General features: G+C 37.6%; 2 protein-coding genes across 5 annotated transcripts; both read right to left on the reverse strand.

Annotated features, from left to right (window-relative positions):
• Nucleotides 1-203: 203 nt before the first annotated feature.
• il17rc (interleukin 17 receptor C) lies at nt 204-11210 on the reverse strand. 3 transcript variants are annotated; one of them, XM_077572549.1, is made up of 15 exons: nt 10901-11210; nt 10039-10302; nt 8519-8753; nt 7605-7705; nt 7367-7481; nt 7243-7284; nt 7049-7155; nt 4878-4934; nt 4735-4789; nt 4323-4546; nt 3818-3871; nt 3649-3700; nt 3467-3562; nt 2332-2370; nt 204-2254 (listed from the first exon to the last, which is right to left on the reverse strand). In XM_077572549.1, the coding sequence occupies exons 2-15, from the start codon at nt 10138-10140 to the stop codon at nt 1602-1604; spliced, it is 1932 nt and encodes a 643-aa protein (XP_077428675.1). In that variant the 5' UTR covers nt 10141-10302; nt 10901-11210; the 3' UTR covers nt 204-1601. The 3 variants fall into 3 exon arrangements, with proteins under 3 accessions (XP_077428675.1, XP_077428674.1, XP_077428677.1); XM_077572548.1 differs by lacking the exon at nt 10901-11210 and adding an exon at nt 10535-10802; XM_077572551.1 differs by lacking the exon at nt 10901-11210 and having other exon boundaries at nt 8519-8766; nt 10039-10132.
• Nucleotides 11211-13143: 1933 nt separating this feature from the next.
• Nucleotides 13144-25271, reverse strand: itih3b.2 (inter-alpha-trypsin inhibitor heavy chain 3b, tandem duplicate 2). Of its 2 annotated transcripts, XM_077573804.1 has the most exons (25): nt 25119-25271; nt 23650-23810; nt 23471-23575; nt 23240-23402; nt 23055-23165; nt 21289-21417; nt 21059-21175; nt 20799-20967; nt 20589-20699; nt 19349-19530; nt 18940-19119; nt 18763-18872; nt 17762-18006; nt 17668-17688; nt 16981-16998; nt 16805-16822; nt 16489-16506; nt 16382-16399; nt 16182-16226; nt 15405-15482; nt 15209-15316; nt 14507-14678; nt 13708-13856; nt 13434-13518; nt 13144-13350 (listed from the first exon to the last, which is right to left on the reverse strand). In XM_077573804.1, the coding sequence occupies exons 1-25, from the start codon at nt 25185-25187 to the stop codon at nt 13236-13238; spliced, it is 2697 nt and encodes an 898-aa protein (XP_077429930.1). In that variant the 5' UTR covers nt 25188-25271; the 3' UTR covers nt 13144-13235. The 2 variants fall into 2 exon arrangements, with proteins under 2 accessions (XP_077429930.1, XP_077429931.1); XM_077573805.1 differs by lacking the exon at nt 16981-16998.
• Nucleotides 25272-26027: the final 756 nt, after the last annotated feature.

The following is a 26027-nucleotide window of genomic DNA, read 5'->3' on the forward strand; positions in this document are numbered from 1 at the left end:
GCAATAGCAAATTGATTTAGTAATAGGGCTTAATAAGTTAAAAATGACTTGGGCAGTGACGCTATTAGGCTAACTCTAGACTCCTGTTCACTCCCCTTACGTTATCATTTTTTAACCAGATTATGTTATGGATCAAAATAGTTATTCCCATAACCTGGGTGACTCGAAGGATCTACACAAAAATAATAATAGAAAAAAACACATTTTCACAAGCCCAATGGTATTTTTTTATTTATTATTGTGACAGAAAGTTTAAAATTATTTAGGCCGTGCTATTATTATGATGCTATTAGGCCAGGGATGGGACACTTAAATACTGGAGGGGGCCACAATTTCTCATCAGTAGTACTCGGGGGGGCCACATATGAACACACACTTCTTAACCAGATGTATGACAAAAATGTCATTTTAAATATAGACAAAACACGTGCATAACATGCGCTTAATATAATATATAGGGTAGGCCTATTATCAAACATGAAATATTATTTCATTTTTGATCATACTGTAGACCTATCTTTTCAATCCATGTATTGAAAGATGTACTTTATTTCCGCCCAATGCAAAGGCTCTCTTAAAACTGTTGCATTTGTACATTATTTTCCCCAAAAATCAACTCATTCAGAATTTTAATATTATTGAGTAATATGTTTGTCCTTCATATCCGTATCCCGAATCTCCGGGGGAGGTGGGGGTGCGCATTATAAGGCTAATTCACGATGTCTGCCATTGGTGATATTACAACTTAAAACTACAATCGACCCCTGCATATTTGCAGTTTGGCACCCATGGAGTTGCATATTTGCAGTTTTTTTCGTTTTTAAAATATTTTCTCACACTTTGGATTTTTCCCAGGGTCAAGATTAGGGTTCGCCCTCTACCCCTACATACCCCCCTATGGAAAGCTTATCAGCATTTTTGAATAATTGTTTGGGCTTGTAAAAAAAAAAAAATAAAATCCCTTTCATGTCGTGATGGCAAAATAAAGCTTCATGAAGCATTTGCGATACTTATTGACTCCTCTAGATGGTGCTCTTGTTTCAAAGATGAAGGCAAGTGCAATTAAAAAAAAAATCATTTGCATTGCATCTTTGAATCATGAGTGCCATCTTGAGGAGTCAAAAAGTATCGCAAGTGCTTCATGAAGCTTCATTTTCCCATCACTACCTTCATGTATCTTTTTTTGTGCTTTTTCCAACGGTCCACTGAGAGTGTAAGTCGTTCCTCGGGCCCGCTCGTTGCCCGCTATTGTTGTAATGTTATGGTAACCGTACCAAGCCATTTAGCATCCACCTATTAAAATACAGTAAACAGTGAATAAGGTAAAGGTAAGGTCAATTCCACTGATTGTCACACCCAACTAAGTGGGGGCGAAATTCGTTCTCCGCATTTGACCCATCCCCTGAGGGAGCGGTGAGCAGCAATGATTGCACTCGGGAATCACATGGTGATCTAACCCCCCCAATTCCAACCGTTTATACTGAGTGTCAAGCAGGGAGGCAATGGGTCCCATTTTTATAGTCTTTGGTATGACCCGGCCGGGGATTGAACCCACAACCTCCCAATACTAGTAAAACAGTGCAGCACGTCCAGCATTGTCTCTAAATGTCAGAATATTTACACTGTACGGGCATTGTTCCTTGGCTGCACGTTGCCTCTTTAGTCTTTAATTTCCATCCGTCAAAGGTTGCCCATTTCCAAGCGGCCTTTGTCCTTCCGCCTTTTGCCTTCCCCTTTCGTCCGCCAGCGAGCTCACACAGGAAAGTTTTCATCTGGGAGGGAAGCTGGAACAAACGAAGACCCTGAAACAGCTCTGGCAAGCCACCAGGGGGCTGCCCCACGTCGTGTTCGAACGTGACCAGGAGAAAGCGTTCTCCACTTCTGCCTTGCTGCTTGTCCCCGAGGATGAGGCACAGCGAGGCCATGAAAATATCCGAGTATGGCGACTGAGGCGCGTTTCCATTTCCTCTCCCCACCTGGATCGCCTCCTGGTGCTGCTGGTTCCATTCGCGCGCTAGCCCCAAAGCTTTGCGAGTCAGGACGAGAACCGCGCGTCCTCCCAGGTTCTTAATGTGGAGGAGCTGGGAGTGAAGCCACGGCAAGGGTCCCAGTTTGCACTGCTCCATCCGGCTCCACTGGTCCACAGATACACTGAAGCCCCGACTCCGGAGCAGGGAGCCCAGGCTGCAGACCTCGGAAATGGCGTTGTGTACATCTGGTGGACTCAGGAGGACTATGTGTCCTTTTCTGGCAACTAAAAAACAAAAAAGACAGTTGAACGTCATCAGGATTTTCCCTTTTTGAGATATAGAAGAAAATATGAAAGCTTACTCTTTACGTGTCCTCCAGGGAATGATCGGCTTGCCCATTCTATGACATAAATAGTCATTCAACAATTATGTCAATATTAGAATAAAAAAAAAAAAAGTAAGATTATTGAATTACAAGTTCTCAGGCTCCGCAGACATCATTCAAAACCAATGAATGGAGCCTTTGAGTGGACAGCGTTAAAGTTAAGTAAACCGATTTTATTTATTCATTTATTTATTTATTTAAATTACGAGAATACGCTGTATGTGCCACCACTAATTACAACACAGTATTCTGGTTACTATTGCTTTTGTTGACTAGTAATGAATTGAATAATTCACCACTCGCCATCAACATCAATCTAAGGAGGACATGTTGGGCAATATATTTTTTAATTTGAAACATTCATGTGCAGAATTTCTTAACATATGTTTTTATATAAATTCAGTAAGACAATTATCCATTAAAGATGTGCTTTCCTTAGTTAGCACTATTATTCCCCACTAAATAAATAAATAAATAAAATAACATTTCACAGTACAACAGTTGATCCATTTCTGGATATTTTACAATTAAAGCTTCATGGGGGGGGAAAGGCCTTAACACATTGGACTGCTTGTTGTTTTTCTTATTGCTCACTAATTTATTTGATAGAGTTGAAATTGGATTTTAATTCCACTAGGAAAGGCACAAATCTGGGAATAAGTTTGTAAAATTGTGTTTTGTTTTTTTGCCATAAAGAATGACAAAATTAATTACATATTCAAAATTGTTATACCTTGGGCTACTATAATAGCAAACAGCATCTTTCAGATAGTGAGTAATGGGGGGCTTCAAGGCTTTTAAAAAAACAATTAAAATAAATAAACCACTAACAATACTGCCCTCTGCTGGCGACCGAAATTAACGTCATAATTAACAACACCAACCACGTTGCAAACGTCACGTGACCAAACCTAGAAACTAGGTGAGCAGAGCAAACTCCAAATTTGATGACATATGCAGCATGACCAACATTTTTGCAAGTTTAAGTTTTAAATATCATGTTATCAACCTGCGGCACATTCTTGCAAAAATAAATAAATACATAAATAATAGTAACAAAACAAGAATAATTTCCTAAAACCCATCAAAGGCGTGTATAGCTTGAACCTACTCTTGATAAAGCCATGGAGAAGACATAACATCAACGCTGCCAAGGTCATCACCAGCAAACCAGCCACAGCCAACAGATTCCAGCGCCATCTGACTGCTGCAATGACAAACAAGAAGAATCATCCTCATAAAACCACACACTGCCGATATGTCCCATTCCTGCCACAACTTGTGCAAACTTACAGTGATGAGAGCAGAATGGTCCCAGGTGAAGGCCCCCTCTCGTCAAATGCACCTGCGCATACACTTCAAGGTTATTATAGTTAACGACGACTAATGACTGATTTAACTAACTGCAAAAAAAAAAAAAAAAAAAATTTAAGTCATGGGAATGCTTGAACATGTTCTTTACCATCACACATGGTAAGAGCTGCACATTGATGTCCTCAAAGACACCCCTTTTTACCTAGAGGGACAAAATCAAAGTACAAAGTACAGTACCTGCATACTTGCTGTTCTTCATCTAATTGTTTTATTTCCATGCATGTTAGTGGAGGTTAGGAGACGCGATCATATTAAGACAAATTATAATGATATCACTGTTGCCAATATGGAAATCCATCATTTGTGCCCATTTTTTCCCCACTTCCCATCTCATTTATGTTTTGTTCACATTGTTGCCTATATGTTCAACTATAGTTAAAAATGTAGTATTTGCTCATTTATGGGGGAGTTTGGAACCGATTAATTGGATATACATCATTTCCTATTGGAAATGGTGCTTTAGTTTTCACACAATTCAATTTTAGTTGTTTTTTTTTTAAAAGAGACTAAAACCGAGGTTCAACTCTATATGCATGCGGACGGACAGACAGACATTCACTCAACATAAAAACATACATATATGTATATATTACCCATTGCAGATTCCTCTTTTGCTCCCATGTTGTATTCTCCAGTTGTTGCCGAAAGCCTTCGATTTCGATACAATTGCGACCCGAAGTCCACCGACAGGGCCACACCTCCCCCTCCAGCCTGCAGGGGGCAGTCACGTTCCATAGCAGCATTTGTCCCTTGTCGTTCATTCGACCGTGACCCACAGAGGCGGTCAGGTTCTGCCATATGTTCTTCTCGAGGAACCCTGATGGGGATGTCCACAACTTCTTTTTACACTTGTATGATATTAAAAAGGTGATGAGAGTTGTTTTGTTTCCACTAATTTCCTATGAGAACATTGTTTTCAAATACAATCATATTCGAGTGAGGCAGCGTCGCCAAATGGTTCGAACTCGAGGCGAGGTTGAATTAGACAAAAGGATTTTGGCGTACCCATGTTTTTGAAGGGGCAGCTCTGAGAGCGTCTCGGCTTGTCATCATCCCAAACCTGCCGACAAATCCAGCATGTCACATATACTGTAAATTGCAACAGAATTGTTTACCATGCATGTGCTTCATGTTTGAAATGAAAGTACCTGGAGACAAAGGCAGGGGGTCACAGAGTGCAGTGGGATGGTTTTAGTCTTCCAAAGCTAAAGGGAAATATAACATCAGATATGAACACATGCAACTAAACTAATAGTAACAAATAATAAAATGCAGGACAACTTATTTCAAAATAAATGGCACTTAAAAAACAATTGCACATTATTTTGAGTCGGTGTCAGCTAAAGATGAAAATATAAAAAGGTATGCCGCATACTATGCTGTGACAAAGTGTTATCTAGCTTCAAAGAAAAGTGTGTCAGATGAAAAACTAAATAAAAAAAGCATGTATACATTCAAGTTTGGATGGCTGGATGGGGGATGATAATAGTTGGCTGGACTGATGGATGGATAGATGGATGAATGGATAATGATTGAATGGACGGATGGTTGGGTGATGGCTGGATGAATGGATAATGGTTGGATGAATGGACAGATGGATGAATGAATAGATAATGGTTGGCTGGATGAATGGATAATGGTTGGATGGACAGTTGGATGGGTGATGGATGGATGGACAGATGGACGGATGAATGGATAATGGTGAGATGGACGGATGGTTGGATGAATGGATAATGGTTAGATGGATGGACAGATGGACAAATGAATAGATAATGGCTGGCTGGATGAATGGATAATGGTTGGATGGACAGTTGGATGGATGGACGGATGAATGGTTGGATAGATGCAGGGATGTGATTTGACCAAAGTGAAATTATCTGAAAATTTAGCCGGGGGTCTGGGGGCCGCTGGCACCCAGCTAGGTCCAGGGCAGTGCCCTGGTGGGGGGACAAGGGGGTAGCTCATGACCCGGAGCTCATGGGTTTTCCGTGTTTTTAAGTACTTTCAATGCACTCACATGACAAAGAAATAGACAAAACAACAGCATAAATTTTCAATGTATATTGAACTATCCCATATAAAATGGCAGTTTTAGGCAACTCAAAATCAGTCACATTCAAAAACATTGGACTGCCTTTGCTTTTAAAAACTATCACTGAACTCAACTATCATCATATCTAACTAATGTGATTACTAAGTTAACACATAAATAATGTTGAAGAGTTCAAATTTCATGAACAAATAATTGTATCATGACCAAATGAAAAGTAACTCATATTAGAGCATACCACAAATGTCTTTGTTATAGCAGAAGATGTTATCTGTCGGAGTCATGTGCATACACAATGAACTACTAAAAAAAAATAAAATAAAATAAATCGGATTTTTTTTTTGGGGGGGAGATAAAAAAAACGGAATTACGCGAATTAGCGGAAAAATCACATCCCTGTAGATGGGTGATGGATGGATAAATGGTTAATGGTTGGCTGGATGGATGACTGGATAATGGTTAGATGGACGGATGGCTGGATGAATAGATAATGGTTGGATGGATGGACAGATGGATGAATGGATGTATAATGGATGGACAAATTGATGGATGAATGTATAATGGATGGATGGACAGTTGGATGGATGGACGGATGAATGGTTGGATGGATCGGTGATGGATGGAAGGACAGATGGATGAATGGATAATGGACAGATGGATGGATGGATAATGGATGGATGGACGGACGGATGAATGAATGTATAATGGTTGAATGGACGGATGGATGGGTGATGGATGGATGGACAGATGGACGGATGAATGTATAATGGTTAGATGGATGGATGGTTGGGTGAATGGATAATGGTTAGATGGATGGACAGAAGGATGAATGTATAATGGATGGATGGACAGTTGGATGGATGGACGGATAAATGGTTGGCTGGATGGATGACTGGATAATGGTTAGATGGACGGATGGCTGGATGAATAGATAATGGTTGGATGGATGGACAGATGAATGAATGAATGTATAATGGATGGACAAATTGATGGATGAATGTATAATGGATGGATGGACAGTTGGATGGATGGACGGATGAATGGTTGGATGGATCGGTGATGGATGGAAGGACAGATGGATGAATGGATGGATGGACAGTTGGATGGATGGACGGATGAATGGTTGGATGGATCGGTGATGGGTGGAAGGACAGATGGATGAATGGATAATGGACGGATGAATGAATGGATGATGGATAATGGATGGACGGCCGGATGTAAAAATTATGTCAATTTGTGTGCCTCACACACACAATGTGCAACACAGACCTGGCAACTTCCATCCGCCTCATACTGAATGCACAATTTGTTCCTTGCAGCAAACTTCAGCTCCACTTGATTCATTTTTCGGTTAATGACACTGTCGACGGTGGGCACTGGAAGGAGGAGTTCATTCATTGTTGATTGATTTCCCTTATGATGCAAACATCGTCACGTAGCACATCATATGTGCTCTCGCTCACCTTGACACTCATTGACGGGTTTCCGCAGGTTTTGGGAGCACACTGCGGATAGACAAGAAGAGTTGGTGTCTTAAACCTGCTGTAGGCAGTTACGACAAGTTCAGGATGTCGTTCAAAGCGATACCTTGATTGAGAGACGGAGCCTCGACTTCCACAAAGGGATGCAAACATTCTGAAGGATAAACATACACAATACTGCCGAAAGAAACCCCAGCTGGATTAGTAATCACCAAGGACACCTGCACAGTCATAAATAACAAAAAAGGTCAATAAAATGACCCCAAAACAGCACTTATTGGACAAATTATTGCATTTAAATGATAATAAATAAATAACCAAACAGTCCGGCGGTCCTATTTTACCTTTGCAATTTTTTGCTTAAGTCCTGTCGGATTGATTGTGAAGTCCACACGCTTGCAAGCTGGAATAGTTGGTGGCGTTTTGTAACATAACGTCACAAATGCTGTTGCACAGTGAGAAGAATAAAAGTAATGACATCATTACAATAATAAGAATAAGAATACCAACAAAAACAACGATATAATAATACAATGTCCAATATGTCTAATGTTTCTTCGAAAAATAGATGCAATTTGTCGAGTCAATGTGCGCTCAAATAAACGTAAGTTTTAACCCTGGAGAACCCAAGAACCCTTTTCTTCTTTGGAAAATTATGAATTATACATTAAATGACTGCTATAAGTTCACTGAACACCAAAATATATTTTTTTCAATTTTAACCCTTTATTCCCTAATTTAGGATTAGGGCGAAATTTGACCCTTTTGGGATTTAGGGGTATCATTTCGGAAAATCTGAATAACAAAAACTGTCAGTAAACTATTTAGAATTTAAGAAAATAATCAATCAAATACACAGCTACATTGAACAATATATATATTTTTTTTTATTTGTTGCATTTTAGAACTGGATTTTGAATGTACAAACATACTTTGGCCAATGGAAACAAGAACACAGGGACAAAAATCGCTGCTGGAAAAAAAAAAGGTCTTTGTTATTTGAGTAGCAGAATTTATAGGGGTCAAATTTGACCCTGTGGGTTCTCCAGGGTTAAGGAGAGGTGTAAAAAAAAATAAAAATATATATATATATAGAATGAAAGGAAATGCCATTAACCAATTTCAGTCACAGCTCCTCAGTAACCTTCATTAATCATTAAGAATATAAATATCATTTGAGTTCACTGCCATCATAACACCACTGTGTATAAAAACCGATGCCGATGCTGCAGTGGTTGGGCAAGATGTCGATTCCCACCTGTTGAAATCGTTGCCTCATCCTCTTCCTCATTGCCGTGCCTTGAGTGAAGCCTTTCGTCCGTGTCTTCCGTCACACGGATGGCGAGTTGGGCGTCTATCAGGAGACACAACGTGCACGGCGTGTCGTCCTTGCAGCAGAGCTCCACTTTAGCCGTCACCGTCTGGACGTCGGCGGCGTCGCTCTCCGGGATGGCCAGCGGCATCTCGGACGCCACCGTGCACTCAGAGAGACCCTAAATGGAAACACTGGTTAAGACGGAGCAAAAATTGTTTTAACTTGAACCTGTGTGTCCATCTGTTGTCATTCCTACATGGAAATTTGCGTTCAATTTTACAGGAAAATGGATTTCATACTTAGTAACTCAATTTGTGAGTAAATTGACAAAATTGTTATTATCATTATTTTTTTTACTCAATTCTCACCATTCTTACTTTAAACTATTCAGATCAGTTCTTCCATTGTTTTCCCCCCAAAATTAATTAATAAAAGCCTAAAATTAAGATTATTGTCGCTAATCTCGCTTGCTTTTTTGTTCTTGTCTTTTTTCCTCTAAAAGATATACCTTGTACATGTTTATGTATTTCATAACAATGTATGTTTCTAGCTGTTTTTAATGTGTATGGATTGTAACATTAGTTAAATCTTTATGTTCAGATTGAACAGTAAATTCACAAAGACTGCATTCTTGATGCATGTGTTTATTTATATTTATGTATATTCCAATTAATTAATTAATGTGTGTTTATCAATACTGTTCTGTTGTACTATAGTAGATTTTATTTGTTATTTAAAAATAACTATTTTTAATTCTTCTTGGGGTTTTTTTTGTCTGTTTTTTTTTGTTGTTTTTAAGTCGCTTAGTCTGTAAAGTTCGCCATTATTTTTAAATATTGCTGCCGGGAAGGATTATGGGTAATATATCTCATTTCCTTTCATAAAGGTTGGTCAGAAGTCAACTTTGCTAAAAGGTGTCTGATAAAAGGTTGCATCCAGGGAACCTTTACTGACATTTTTAGGTCATCTTGTTTGAGTCTGTTTAGGTTTGGTCACACCAAACATTTAAATCTATCCAGGTCATCTCAAGAAAGGAGTTCCAAGGCAAAAATGAGTAAATGTTGTCTTTCGGGCAAAATAGGAAGCAGATTTTATGTTCACTGAATTTAAACACAAAGCTAGTTTGAACCTAAGTCGCCACTCTGACAGCAATCTAAAAAGCAAACAAGAAGTGTTGGCAGTTCATTTGAAGTTCGTGAGGAGTTATTAAATTTGTGTCCTCCAAAAACTCAGATATATTTAATAGTGTTACAAATGCATACCGGTAATATCAATAAAATAAAAACATTTGTTTTATTGTTTTAGCATTGAAACACCCCTCCCACGTGCTGTAATCACATAGAGACCATTTTTAAACACATTGTAAATGTTTTTAAACAAACAAAAACAACAACATATATTTAACAGAAAATCTACAATATCAATTGCCATTTGGTGAAAAATTTGGTTTTAAGGTGCCTTACCTGTGAGCATGTGACTTCCAAGACGTCATATCCCACCCAACCGCAAGCCGGCTTATGAAAAGCTAGTAAAAAACAACAAACGGGCCAACGAAAAGGAAACATTTTGCGAAAGAGTGAGCATGAAGAGTCTGGAACATTTTTCTTCACAGGTGATCGCTCGGGGAGTGTCAGCGGTTTATTTCCACTGCATGACTTGAGGTTAAAGATTAACAGCAAGTTGGCGCAGAGTCAAAGCATTCTCGATCAGCTTGGTTTCATTTGAATCTGGGGAAAAGGGTCACACAAAAAGTGGCAGGTTAGGAATTTGGTGTCAGTTTTACACGTCAGTTAAAAAAAAGAAAAGAATAGACATGCAAAGCCAAACATAAACTGTGGAAGCTTGAGCAGTTCACAAAAGACTTCAACACTTTTTAAGCACACAAATAGATGAGCACACCACAAATAAGAATTGTGAGTTCAAGACTAACAAAACAGTTTTGTGGAAATGATGATTTACCTTTTTGTAAACCATGTCAAATAATCCAGTTCGAAGTGTTTAGGTGGATTAGTCATAGGAAAAACCGTAACAGAGAAATCACACCTTTCCAGTCCGTCTTTTTTTTTTTAAACAATATAAGCATGAGTTCAATGTCCAGGATTATAAAGCATAACAACTCCACCTTTATGAGTCAACAACACCTTCCCATCTTGGCATCCTCATAATGGCAATGGAATTTCAGTAATAAAGAAAGTTGACAAACTAGTTCATCTCCTTTTAGCCACTCAGCTTTTGATGAAGACAAACCCTCGAGAAGTATGACTCAGAAATGGTTCAAGAATATCATGTTCAACGCAATATTACATGAGTGGCAGTATAACTCACCTGTAAGGATGTCAACTTTGGAACCAGAGGGTCACTGTTAGAATCATAAATAATAGATAACAATGGCAACTAGGTGTTGGTGCTAAGCTAGAATGCTCCTTGACTACTGTCTAGTGCTTTTAAACGAAGTATTAAAACCACACTCGTCTCGATTAATTTGGCCCAGAGTGCTTAATATATTATATATGGGGTATATGCCAAGGAGGAGGCGGGACTTTCGACGTGTGGGCCGCGTCCTAGTTCTTGCGCTTCCGCCTTTGTGCCCCTCGGTTGGGCGTTCCCGTCAACGGGTGCGAGCGTGTGGCATGTCTGTCTCAGTTGTCCGAAGCATTTCAGAGAGTTTAGACACCCTGCGCGCTCCCGACCATCGGCGGGAGCGCTCGGTTGGGGGGCGCAGGAGTGGGGTTGCGAGTGTTGGAACGCGGCCATCAGTGGCCTGATGTGTGGAACCCGGAAGTCGGAAGTCCGTGGCATCTACCCCATTGATACCAATACAAAATATTTAATTAATGTTTCTGTTTGTCATTTGAATTGTTGAGCTTCTTTATATTATGCTGCAAATTATTACACTCAGTAGCGTTTCAAAAAAAAAAAAAAAAAACTCACTTATTTTTCTATCTGATGTCACATCAGTTCATTTGAACCGAAAAGGGGGGATTTCTGAAGCAATCAATCAAGCATCTTGACAAGTACAAGAGACATGACATGACATGTTCATACGCACCTGCATCCTTTGTTCGCTTCTATTCTCCTTCTTTCCTTCTCATTCGAAATTGCCAACCTGATGATTTTCTTTACCTTCTCCTCCTCATCTGTATGACGTAAAAAAAACAAAAACATCTACCATCATCATGAAACTTTAAAATCATGTCGAGATAAAACTGGTTTGACTTAAGCAAGTTGCTGAAAGAAGCTGGACTTCACAACTGCACTGATTTGAGCATCAAGTCTCGGAGTAAAGCTTCACTCCGTGAAGTTTGTTACCGTGGGTCTCAAAATTGGGGTAATGGAGCCCAGCGCCACGGGACTGACTCATTCAAATGTAAATAAATAAATATAAATAAAAAGCCATCCATGGTTTGACCTCATCCAAGCACTGAGGAGCACTTTGGATTGCTTCAAAGTGATATCAAATTGGCAGTCATCAACATAACAGTGGGATGTTACATTGCATCTATGTAGGATGTGGTAAAAAGAGAAAAGAAAAAGAAAAAAGGGCTAAAAGTTGACCCTTGGGGTACTCCACAAGAGAGGGGCACTGAGGAGGACACTGCATCACCAACCTACACTGCAAAAATTCTACTGGTTGAGAATGATTTGAACCAGGACAGGGCAGGACCTCTAATTCCCAAAGAACTTTCCAATCGGGACAGTAAAATCTGGTGAACGACTGGATCAAATGCTGCTGTTAAAATCCTGAAATAATTGTCATAGTATTGTTTTTCTTCATTTACCACTACAACTTTATTTGTATTATTATTATTATATTTTTTTACATTTATTCTCGCAGTTTAATGTGGCTAGCAATTCTGCCTCATAGTCACATGTTGAAGATTCCAGTCTGGCCTTCATGTGTGGAATTTGCATGTTGTCGTTGCGCTTGTGTCGGTTCCATCTCGAGTAGTCCTGCTTCAACCCACATTCCAAAGTCATTAATTCGTTTTTAATCTTCTTTTAATGAGCCACAATTAAAGAAAGGTTCCACCCAGTGTGACATTAAAGTCACAATCATTTTTGCCCTTGTTCATCAATTCTAATTAAAACCGATTTGACTAAAGGTCAGCTATTATTTTTTATCATTATTATTAAAACATTCTTGTTTGTTGTTGTTTCCATTGCTTTTATGATTATTATAAGTTATGTTAGTCAAATGATTGAACATGCGAGAATGTGTTACTTTATGTAGACTTTTTGGGTTATATGCAAATGAGAACATGACAATAAGCGGTTGATGTTAGCATAACGTGAAAGCAGGATTAACATCGTCACGCTCAAAATATTGACACTGTTGCTTAAAAAAGTAAGTGAGATGTTGTTACCTTCACAAACAGCTCTCACGCTTTGAAAGTCACGTTTGGTTGATTATTTTCTGTTTATTTAAAAAAAAAAAAAAACATTTGGCATAACAGAGTGCAGTGGTTTTGTGACAAAAACTCACGTATAAATGATTTAGCTTTTTTTTCAAAAACAAAACTTTAAAAACATCAATCCAAATGTTTTAAAAGAAGAGCATGAACTCATACTTGTTTGGTAACCATTTATTGTTTATGACATGAGAAATGCATGTTTTGCACTCATCTGTCCTTTCATGAAACGTATCTTAAAGTCTGGCTCTTTAACCAGAGACGTGAGTGAAATCAGTGAGCGGTGCTTGCAGTGCCGACTCAGCAAATATGAGCCAGCAGGGCAAAATCACAGCTGGGGAAAAACTGTAATCAGCAGCCACGGATCTAAAGACGAAAGACAACATTGTTAGCTCACACATTGCCTGTACGAGTGTACCAAAAAATGATCTGATTTAAAAATAGGGTACCTGCTAACTCTGATTTCCTGGTCTTTGATTTTAAGATTTGTGTAGAGCGGTTGGTGCACTTCTTCATAAATTGCTGGCTTTAGTGCTGAAAACGGGACAATAAAAGCTATTGACCATGGTAAAGGTAATGGTAAAATTTTGAGATGATATATCCTGTTGATTTTTTTTAATATATATATATCAGAAAAACCTGGCATTTCAACAGAGGGTGTGTAAACTTTTTCTACTACTGCATCCCCCACAGTATTATATGGCATACAAAAAAAGAACTCACCTAAAATTCCTCTAGCATTATTGTCTGAAGACCACTGTCTTAAGACTGGCCAGAGGAATTCTTCTCCTGTGATCCCATGACGCAAGATGATCAGGCGTGTTCCTCCAACTGCGATGTCAACTTCTTTGTCCCGTTTAATCACTGTCACACTACAGAAAAGCATCCCCCCCCCCCAGTCAGTAACGTCAAACATGGATGGATGGATGGATTAATAATAAAAAGTAAACCACGTGTGTGTACACATTCCAATTTTTCACCAACTTAAGCAATTTTTAAAATGTGATGACTGAATATCGTGTTTACCAAACTAGTCTGTTGCAGTACCAACACTGACCTATGAGAGGCAATATGGTGCCACAGGCCATCCAGATTGCCACACAATGCAAAGAAGAAAGAGTGGTGGTGGTGGTAGTAGTAGTAGAAGAAACAGAAAAAGATAGTGAAGTGAATTTTTTGAAATGAACTAATCCTGGCAATTCAAGATTTTGTCAGGATTGAGATGGAGAATATTAAAATAACTTTGGGACACAGCTTTGAATGAATATGCAAAAGTGTCTTTGTAGTACCAAACCCCTAGGAACCAGACATTCCCACTATGTGTCTCTTGGCAAGTGTTTTTTTTTTTTTTTTTTTAAACCCCCAAACATCTCACTACAAACTGCAGGATAATCACTTTGGATAATCTTTCAATGAGGTCTGAGAATTGCTGAATTTAACTAAAAGAAAGTGATTTTGTTTGATTACTGTTATCTATCTAAAATGCTAAAAACACTGCCCCACCATTTCAATGCAAAATCACCTTCCAGCAGTCATGGTCTCTTGGTCCCTTTGCCATGGTACGATATGTGAGACTTGTCCATCATTAATGCTGAAGCCAACCAAGTCAAAAGTAATAATGATGTTCGGACTGACGTTGAGAGTAATCCAGTGGAAGCCTCTTATTCCATCCAGTGCACCATTCAAAAAGAGACCTAAAGTGCAGAAGAGATGCCGACAAACTCAACACCAAGCATAAATCATAATAGTGAGAAAAGATGTGGCAGGTTAATGTTTAAGAAATGGGAAAAATAACCTGGAATTTTCCCTTTACCTCTCAGATTTTCCTCATATTTTGAGTTGTGGTTAGAAATGGAAGTAAAAGACCAGAATACAATTAAAGCTAATTAAAGAGACTTTATAACAGAGCCTAAAATTTTACCATTTGTTTTTATTTTAAATGGTACTGGAATACTGTATGTACAATATTTTAAATATAAATATTTTAAAGAAAAATATTTTTTTTTATCTTGAAGTTTCAAGTTGAGAAAATGATGCATTATAATTAAGTAAAACAAGCATTTGTAACTGTTTTTAGGAGCTTTAAAATGCTACCAAAATCAAGCTTCGTAAGTAATGTCGTTTCCAATCACAGCTCAAAATTTGAAGAAAGGGAAAATTCTGAGTTGATTTTACATGAAATTATCCAAATGAATAAATGGAAGTGTGCATATATTGGACTGACCTGCACTGGGGAGGTGAAGGAGTTGAAGCATACTTCTTGCAGGGATGTCAAAACACAGCGGAAGAGATTGATTCTTAGCTTGGAGCAAAAACCGGATTTCAGGTTCAACTGTGAAGGCACACAAAGAAACACAATCAGATGAGCAAAAAGAACATGAAATGACTCAACTGCATCAATCAATTAATATTCTTCTTACCAGGTCTTAAGGTTGGCAGTGTGACAGGTAAGATTGGCAAAAAGGTAGGAAGAATACCAATCATGGGAAAATCTACAACTGCAAATACATACAATATGTCAGAACTTATTCCACACTTGATCTGATCATGTCAAGTCAAGTTTATTTATAAAGCCCTTAATCTCACAAGAGTCTCAAAGGGCTTCACATGCCCACAGTTGACCAATATTAACTCATTCACTGCCATTGACGGCTATTGACGTCAAAAATTCGTTTGAACTATTTCTATTAGTTTAACATTTTTTTCCACTTTTGTTAACAAGAGTAGGAAAACCTAGAAAAAAAATATTGTACATTTAGAACACATATAAAATGTATGATTAATCGTGAGTTAACTATTGAAGTCATGCGATTAATTACAATTAAGAAATTAGGAGCGTCTGGTGATTAAAATTGTAATTAATTGCATCACTTTATGAACTGACTCACAATTAATCACATATTTTATATCTGTTCTAAATGAACAATAAAAAAATTCTAGGTTTTCACACTCACACAAAAAAAAGTTAAACCAATAGAAATAGTTCGAATGAATTTTTGACGTCTATAACCGTCAATGGCAGTGAATGAGTTAACGACATCCCCCTGATCAAACCACAACATCATCTTATCTTATGTTAAAATACAAGTACTGTATTTATGTTTAATAATTTCCAACCCGGAAGGAGTATTAACTATCAAACATAATCTTCTGATCACATCTCGGATCATTCAACCTGGTGACCTCATGCTGCTGACCTTTCATGGGGTGATCCATATCATAACTGATCCCTGGTAGCGCATCTGGAAATCAACAATCAAACTTGGAATAAATGACAAACACAATAGTCTCAAAGTACCAAACCAACAAATGAGCAAAAATATGAGTAAATAAAAACATATACAGCACAGTAAATAAATTGAAAAAGATTCAGTAATTATTTGTTGTGACTTTTTACCAGGATAACGTGCTTGACCTGTCAGAAATGAGCAAAAAAATATGAGTAAAGATAGTACAGTGAATAAACTGAAACAGATCCAGTAATTATTTGTTGTGACTTCTTACCTTGAAGACCTATTTGACCTGGAAAAAAAAAAGCAATTAATTCATGAATCTTACGTAGATCCAACAAACGAGCAAAAGACATGAGTAAATAAAAACATATACCGTAAAGTAAATACATTCAAAACAAATTTTAAAGTCTTGTAATGTACTTCAGCAATCATTTCTAAAAAAAAAAAAAAGCAATTAAAACAAGGAAAATAAAAGGTGTAGCGTGAATGTTACTACTCTCGAGTTTTTTTTTAAAATGAGGAAAAGCACGGAGAATGTCGAGGCCCATTTTTGTTTAGTGACGTCATTTATGTTGTTCATGTCATACCTGGTAAGCCAGCCATGCCTGCCGCAGAAAGAAACAAACACATTTTATTCATCCCTTCAATGAGAGCATTTTAAATGATTGTTCTAAAATAACTGAGTCATTTGGAATTACATAAACAAAAATGGCAGTAATTCAATATGCATTTACTTGTAGCGTTCTTATTTACGGTTACATACCTTTAAAAACCCGACGCACTATAAAAAAAGAAAAAGAAAAAAAATGACTGAAATTTATTTATAAAGCCCTTAATCACAAAAGAGACTCAATTTAAATTTTTTTTTGGGGGGGGGGGGGGGATACTAATATTATTCGTTCTTCGCAGAGGATAAAGCTTATGAATATTGTCAGCTGTGTTCAAATATCCGTTTCTTAAAAGGTTATAATGCCACCACATGGATGCTATTTGTTAGCATGCATATGGCGTTTCCAATTATGTGTTAGCAATACGCTGGTGGAGGCTATGTGGTTGTTTTCAATACGTAACGTGTAATTTTCTTTGTAAAACACTCCAAGCCTCTTTTTTCAACAATTATCCACTAATATTATCTGCTAAGTTGCAGCTTGTTGCGAAGTGAGTCAAGTCACACGCTGCCACCATATGGCGCTTGCATCTCAGGATTTTGCTGGCGAGTGTGTTAAGATTTTGGAATGGAATGATTTGAATAGATCGAGAAACATGGTCTTTAGAGGGAAAACAATTATTGGCTTTTATTTTGAAATATTTACTTCTTAAAACGGGTGTGAGCTCAACAGATTGATATAGGAATCCCTTGTTTGAGTTTGGATTTTATTTTGAAAAATCCGATTTTTTAATTTTTTTACACATTTTCACTCGCAAGGCAAGTTTCAAAAGAGCCATTTACCTACATTTGGTCTTTCTTGCCCTGCAGACAGAAAACAGTATGTTAAATGTGTTGCCATGTATTTTCATGCTTAATTCAAAAGAGTGAAACTCACTATAAGAAATTCCAACCCGTGCCTGGGTGCTGATTGCAGAGCCCCGCGGCAAAGCCACTACCCCGGAGTGCCCCCGTCTGTGAGGCGGCGGACCCTCCTCGCTGGGTTTGTGAAGCACCTCCGTCTTCTCCTTTGTCGGCTTGGTGACCACCATGGATGTGAGCGGGGTCACAAAGTTGTATTTGAGGGACAACCTCAAGGTTTCATTCTTCATTTTCTCCTTCTCATCCCCTGAATACTGCAACCTGCGACGTCAATTGTGAAAATGTTAACCGCTCACATCGTTCAAAGCAAAACCGTTTTTCGCTTCACCCTGTTAACATTGTTAACATTTTTAATTCTTTATTTTATATTTTAACCATTTTGAATTTAGTTATAGATGTGTAGAGCAGGTGAAATAATGTTAAACTCAATATAACTCGACCTTAACCTATCTGTTATCTTGTTTTGTCTAAATTCCCTTTCAGTGTCCTGCTTGAGAAAGTTCAATCTGACATACTGAGATTCTGTTTTGAGAAAGTGCAAGCTGGCACACTGAGAACCTGTTTCGTCTAAAATATGAAGAAAGTGCAAGCTGGCATATTGAGATGTTTTGTTCTCACGTGAAAGCTCAATATAGCATACTGTGAGAATGTAATCTGGTTTTCGTAGTTGATGGGAGGAGAAGAGGCGTTTTCTGTACAAACTCTGATTGTAATAAAGGGCTGTCTCTCATGGGGGGAGACACGCATTCTTGGATGGCACTCTTTTGGTGATATTCAATTGTGTGACCGGAGATCTCTGTAATAAATCATCCTTGCAAGGACCCTCTTCACAAGAATCTCAAATGGCACTCTTTTGGTGATATTCAATTGTGTGACCGGAGATCTCTGTAATAAATCATCCTTGCAAGGACCCTCTTCACAAGAATCTCATCTTTGATTTATTTGAACACGCAAAAGATTACAAATTATAATTTAATCTTACAACCCCTTTTCAAAAATATATCAGCATTTACTGACTCTTTGTCCAGGAGTTGTTTGACAGTCAGGTAGGCCCAAACTCTCTGGATGTTGCTGTCCGTAGACTTTGTGGTGCTGTTTTTGTCCGAGAAAATGATACTTGCATTCCTCTGCAGAGTGAAAAAGAATTTGTTCAAAACCACAGCTGACGACGCGCAGTGAAAATGAGACGCTCACCGAAATGGCCACAACGCGAGGGACGAAGGTTTCAATGTTGTTGTCGGTGATCTGACCGGCCACCACAATCTCAGAACCGTTGTAATGCTGACTGAAGTTGGTCTGGGTCAGATTGGCGCCGCCGTTATAGATCATGGTTACGTCTGTCAAAAGAGGATTGGCCACCTCGTCATAGAATCCCTGTTGAAAAAATAAAATAAAAACACCCTTACTATCATCATCATCATCATCATCATATGACCGTTCATAACAACTCGTACCTTTCCACAACAATAACAAACTCTCACACATCCAAAACATCTCATTAACATTGAAAGAAAAAAACTCTCACACCCCTCCCCCCACCCAAAGAAAAACTCACACTCCTAAAAACGCATCACCCCAAAAAATTAAAATTAAAATTTTTTACCTTCAGCTGCAAATCTGCATCAGCGTCAGCATAAATACGCCGTGCAACACCGTTGTTCAGCAAGGACAGCTTCTCCAGAAAATTAAAGTTGACGTCAAAACCGAAACCAAGACAGTAGAGTGGGAATTTGCCCTGAATGGCCTCCATCACATTTGCGTTGATTTTTTCCAGATTGGTTACACCTGCAGTGAGAGCAGACAAGTGAAAACTATTTTCTTGAAGCAAAAAATAAGACGTGTAATGACAATGAAGCTATTCTATTTTAGATAATTCAAGTTCATTCAAGTAGTCAGGAAAAATATAGTTTATTGTTGTATTTCTAATTTAATTAACACATTTAATTAACACAAACAAACAGTGAGCTTATTTCATTGCAGCTCCCTCTGGTTTCTGCCACGTGGCCACCAGGGGGCAGTATAATGCAGTCAGTCAGACATAAGCAAAGAAGAGATTTTCAACTAGTTTTGAACTATTTTTGGTAATACTTTATAATTGTTTTTCTGGGTGGGGGTTGTTCTTGGAATTGGAAGCAAATCCCCGCTGTTTTTTTTTTTGTGTGTGGAAAATGCTTATGCCTATTTTTCCCTGTTTTAAAAAAAAAAATGGTGTCATATAGATGCATTCTAGCCTGTCTATTACTATTTTACGTTACTTTATTTTATAACTGTTCTTATCTAGTCCATAAACATGTGTGTGTATTAGGAGTGTGCCAAAAAATCGATTCTCATAAGAATCGCGATTCTCATTTAGTACGATTCAGAATCTATTTTAAATGTCCCAAAATGAATTTTATTTAAATTATTTTATACTGTCTTGCCTTTGTCTGTGTGTGCCTTTATTTGGAGCGCTGTTCATGTTGTACCCGATTTGGCCACTTAGGGGCAATGTGGTTCCACGCGGTCTAATACACTGTTAAGTTGTAGCCACATTAGAGAGTAGAAAGAAAAAGTCACGATCAAGTTATTCCAATAAAAGTTTTTTTTGCAGCGTGGAGCCGTTCTTTTGAGTGATAAAAGTGCCGCGGGTAGCGTGCTAATTAGCATTAGCGTGTCAGACTGGAGTAGATCATTACAATTCCTTGCACATCTATAGATTGGAGCAAAAATCATTGTCAATCAAATCATTTTGAATCAAAGATCGTTCTTAATCAAAAATTGATTCTGAATCGAATGGCAGACCCAAAAATCGGAATCGAATCGTGGGACATTTAAAGATTCCCACTCCTAGTGTGTATGTTTACCTGAGGTTGGGTCTCCATCAGTGAGGAGTATGAGGATGGAAGCGGAACCTTTCCTGGGGTTCTCATTCAGCATACTTGAGCCGTCCAACAGCGCTTGATTAATATTTGTGCCTAAATGAGGTCAAACAACATCAACACAACTTTACTTTGGATGGCAAGAGGTCACACTAGTCAAAATGTTGCTTGTTTAAAAATAAATGTTTGAAGTACCTCCTTGCTCTCTAATGCTGCCTGCAAATTCTTTGGCGCTTCTCACATTTTGAGAGTTGGCCTGAACAAGTTCTCGCTTCCAGTAAGACACCGAGCTATCAAAAGTGATGAGACCAAAGAAGTCGTCCTCCGCCATGTCATTCAGGATATGGATTAATGCTGTGCGGGTCTGAGAACAAACATTTTTGACTATTACTATTAGGAAATAGCATTTTATGGGTAAGTAGTTTCAACCATAAACAAAACTCAAATTTCTATACCTGTTCTATTTTCTTGCCATGCATGGAACCACTTTTATCGATGACGAAGACAACATTCTTTGGAATGCGTTGAAGTTGTGATGGAGCAAAGTGATGGACAAAATATCCACTTGATGTCTGGTGAAAAAACAAAATGGGAAAACATCTTGAAGTAGTGTTGTTTGTACAGGCGTACCCTAATGAATTATTTGGAGACTATTCAGTACAGTATTTTTGATGGATCCTTGTACCTTGATGTCCCCCAGTGACCTGTCTCTGTTGACGTCATAAACGATAACCAGATCTCCATTCATACCCTCTTCTCCACAGCTGTCACATACTTTCTGTTGGTCCTCTGTCGGGTAGAAATAAACCCAGGCCTGCAAAAATTCAGGGCAAAAATAAAAAATAAAGGGAAATTATAAGTTTAGAGGAGCAGATACAAATTGACTTTAATCTAAAAACAGCATTGTCCATTTTATTATGTATAAGAATACAGTACATTATTTTAATATACTGTAGTCTATAGCTGTCTACCACACTGTTTCAGTTATCAGACGGAAGTTAAAAAAAATAAAAAATCACGGGACACAGAGTGTATCAGTCAGAACATGAAACATTAACGAGTGGAGGAGAGCAAGCGCTGTAAACACCACCAGCTTCATCAGCATGCAACATGAAACACTATTGCCACCTAGTGGCATAATAATTCTATGCACATTTAGCAACCCAAATCAATGACTCAACATTTTACAATGTTTTTAATTGTACATTTTAATATATCGTTTTCATTTTAAAGAACTTTATGAATTACTATAGCATGTATCAAGGAATTAAATTTGCATCAGGTAACCAACATACATTTGTCCACTTTCAGGTTAACCTGTTAAAAACTTGAAGTGCTATTGCTGTATGTACTTGAGGTTAAACTTTGGATTTGTTCTAATCGACACTGACTCGTTGATGAGGTCATAATATTTTGTATTTAATTTCCCCAGTTGTCAAGTAGCATTCCACGCTAAAAGCTGAAAGCTCACTCTGACCGCCTTCCCCAGCAAGTGCACTCACCCCAATAAGCTCATCCAACCACATTCAGACACCTTCATGGCCTCCCAAACTGTCGGAACAATACAGTACAATACTTCTTCTTATTATTATTATTATCATCATTATCATTGTTATTATTATCATTATTATTATTATTATTATATTATTATTATAATTGTCATTATTATTATTATTATTATTATTATTATTATTGTCATTATGATTATTATTATTATATTATTATTATAATTGTCATTATTATTATTATTATTATTATTATTATTATTATTATTATTATTATAATTATCATTGTCATTATTATTATTATTATTATTATTATTATTATCATTATAATTATCATTGTCATTATGATTATTATTATTATTATAATTATCATTGTCATTATTATAATTATCATTATCATTGTCATTATTATTATTATTATTATTATTATTATCATTATCATTGTCATTATGATTATTATTATTATAATTATCATGATCATTGTCATAATTATTATTATTATAATTATCATTATCATTGTTATTATCATTATCATTATTATTATTATTATTATTATATCTCCTAGAATAGGAATGCTTTGCAACAATGCAACCCTGCAGACGAGTCACATGGATTATTGTGACATCAGTAGTTGTCTGAGCGTGAGCTATGCGCTGCAGCAGTTTCATGCGAGGGGTCTCAATTTGTATTTTTTGTGTTTGACAGTTTGTCCGAGTCAATAAATTGCTAAAAGTGCATTGCCCAATGTGGCTCTCCTTGCCCATATGTGAGGGCATTACATTACCGTACTTGTTCCATTTGTATGTATCAGAAGCTTGCACATATCGAAAATTTTGGCTTGAAACGCAAAGCAAAAAAAAAAGTGTCAACTCGTAATTTGAAAATCTTGAAAAGAATACTATGACATTAAATGCAAAATACTGTGTTTCTTTTCCTCATGCTTTACCTGCTTGTCTGCATGTGTTTTGACGATAGCATTAGCCAGAGCGCCGGTGCTCAGTCCTCCTTTAACATCGATGAAATTGATTCCTGCATTTTCTTGTATGTACACATCCACCTGAAATTTGAGATCAAAACGTCGGACCAACTCGGCAATTTGCGGATTAGTGAGCGGACGGCGCCGACACACACCTTGAAGTCTTTGACGGGCTGCATGGGCCGAGCGTGGATCTGCAGCTCGTACTTGCCCAGCGTGCGTTTGAGTAGTTCCTCGTGCGTGAGTTCAAAGGTCACCTTTTTTAGAGCGGCCACCGTTACTGAGGTCTTAAACTCTTCGAGAGTTCTCCCGACGGAGCTGTGAAAGGTGCAGAAATAAACATTGAAGCAGCCGCGCATTTCTTTTCTGTAATGTTGAGCCTGTACCTGACGATGCCAGCACTTTCGCCGCGGGACACGGCGTCACTATATTGCTGCTGGGCCGCTTCTTTTGCCTTCACGACACCGTCGTACACCTGGCCATCTATAAACCTGGTCAAGGACAGGTCCTTTGCAATCGCGGCTACCACATAGCGTGTATTTTAAGGACAAGAGACAAGACCCACATTCTGAATTTGCTGATGAAGGCATTCTTGGGAATCCGGACGTGGAAGTCGATTTCTTGGGACTCGTCTTTACGATTGACCACACGGCTGGTGATGACGGTGGTGGCGTAACGACCGGTCACTGTGGAGTTGATGTGAAAACTGTAGATCTCCCAATCATTCTGAGTAAATAATCGGGGGGCGGTAAAAAAAAAAAGCATCATTGGTCTGTTAGTCAGCTGAGCAAAGATCAAATCGTGGTAAAACAAGATCGGTGAACTTGAAATCTCATTGGTCGAAAGGTAAACTCCCTCATTTCCAAAATGTTTACTTAGTATAGGCTGAGCAATGACTTGCATGTGCATACTTTAGACAACAAATATGAGATATTTAATACATTCGTGTCTGTGGCATCACGATCAAGTTGCAAATGTGAAAAACGGCCATAAAATTCACAACAAAACACTGTAAAATCATGATGGAAATGACTTAATAGAGCCGTAGCACAGAGATTGCCCTTGTTAAGATTTTAAAATATCTTATAACTAATCCTGATAACCATAAATTAACAGTGTAGAAAAGTGCTGGATCTAAGCACTGCTTTTGATAAGGGTTGACCTGAATTTTTTTGTTTCTTTCCTGACTGAGAAACATTTTATGCTAAGTTAAGTAGATGCTCCTCAAAGGTCTACGTAACATGTGGTGCGCCACAAGGTTCAAATTTAGGTCCTTTTTATGTTTAATTTATTATGCTCTCTCTTTTAACTGCATGATGGACATCAAATTCTGGATGGCAGAGAACTTTCTCTTTTTCTCTCTTTTTTTTCTCTTTAACTCGCGTAAAGAACTTTTCAATTGCATATTTTGTATGAAAAGTGCAAATTTAATATACGCTGTTTTGTAAATGACAAAAACATTCACAAAGGTAGCTTCAAAAGAAAAAGCTTCTAACTCATGAAACCCTGACTGTGGATGACATGATAAGCAATGACATTGCGGCCATGTTCAAGTGCAACCTGACAACTGCTGGCTTGTGGAAAGTACAGACGTGGTGATTAATAAACCGTAATGCAGTTTAAGTCTCAATTGTGAAGCGCAACTAATTAGTGCCACCAGTTTATCGGTATAGCAGATAATGAATGTGAATCTTACTGAAATATTAAATTTAAATTGTAGCATATTTTTTTTTCCTCCAGGAAAAAATAATTATAATAAAAAATAAAATAAAATAAAATAAAATAAATAAATAGTAGCATGGTGATGTTACCTCGGATGTTAAGTTACCACTCATTTGTGTAATCTAACATTTTTATGTTTTAAAATAAATTGGGGTATCCTGTAAAGATGACTACATTTTACCTTCTTTTTTTTTTTTTTTAACAAAAAAATGTTCTGTCAGTACAGGTGGCAATTTTTTCCCCATAAAATTGATAGATTTTAATTTATTTATTTTTTGTCTTTGCATTGGTCCGTGTCATCCATCATCCTACCTTGGGTTGTGTGGTGCCAAAAGCCAAAAGTAGCCCGAATATGCTGACTTGCAGCACAGTTCTCTCCATGGTGGCGCCAATCAGAGTGAAGCCAGGAGATCAAAAGTTGTTGTTTTTATACTCAGAGTCACGGGGGCAGCATGGACGTGTACATACTGTCAAGCTCAAGGGCAAACTCCTCTTTCTCTCTGGTCCAGTTTAAACACTCTCGCACTCACACCCACCTAAATTTTTACAATACTATAACTAACTGCAAAATTGATCCAAGAGAATGTAAAAAAAAAAAGTCTTTACAATATACAAAAATGTTAAAGCTTAATTTTAATTGACACGAAAGTTTGTGTCTAATAACTTTTGAAATTGAGTAAGCAAAATATTATCAAAAAAGCTCAGTTTAAACAAGTCTGCGCTATCGTATTGCAAACAACAACTAAAATAATAAACAACGTGTTAAATGAATACCCATCTGACAGGATCAATTAAAACCGAGCATGAATTTGTATAGTGATACAGTTCCTGCACTGGATATCATTGACCTATTGTGCAACTGCTGCTACCGGGAATCTCCCACACAATCCGAGCACAGGGCAGATTTGCCAAAAACTGTAACATTAGACATTAAATAACATGTTGGAATGAATTTTTATTTTATTTTTTTACACAACCCGTTGATTCTGCAGAGGCACTAGTAAAACATATAAACAATGTGATTTTTTTTCATTTCTTATTAACTCCCATGTATAAGACTCCCCCTCGATTTAGGATCACATTTTGGGAAAAAAAAAAAAAATTGCATATATCCGTTATTCTATTCATTAACATAGTCACACTGAAAATATTGATAACGTTGCTTTCAAAATTAAATGAGATGTTTTGCCTTCACAAACAGCTCTCACGCTTTGAAAGTCG

This window comes from Vanacampus margaritifer, chromosome 8, assembly GCF_051991255.1.
Source record: "Vanacampus margaritifer isolate UIUO_Vmar chromosome 8, RoL_Vmar_1.0, whole genome shotgun sequence".
Taxonomy (NCBI): domain Eukaryota; kingdom Metazoa; phylum Chordata; class Actinopteri; order Syngnathiformes; family Syngnathidae; genus Vanacampus; species Vanacampus margaritifer.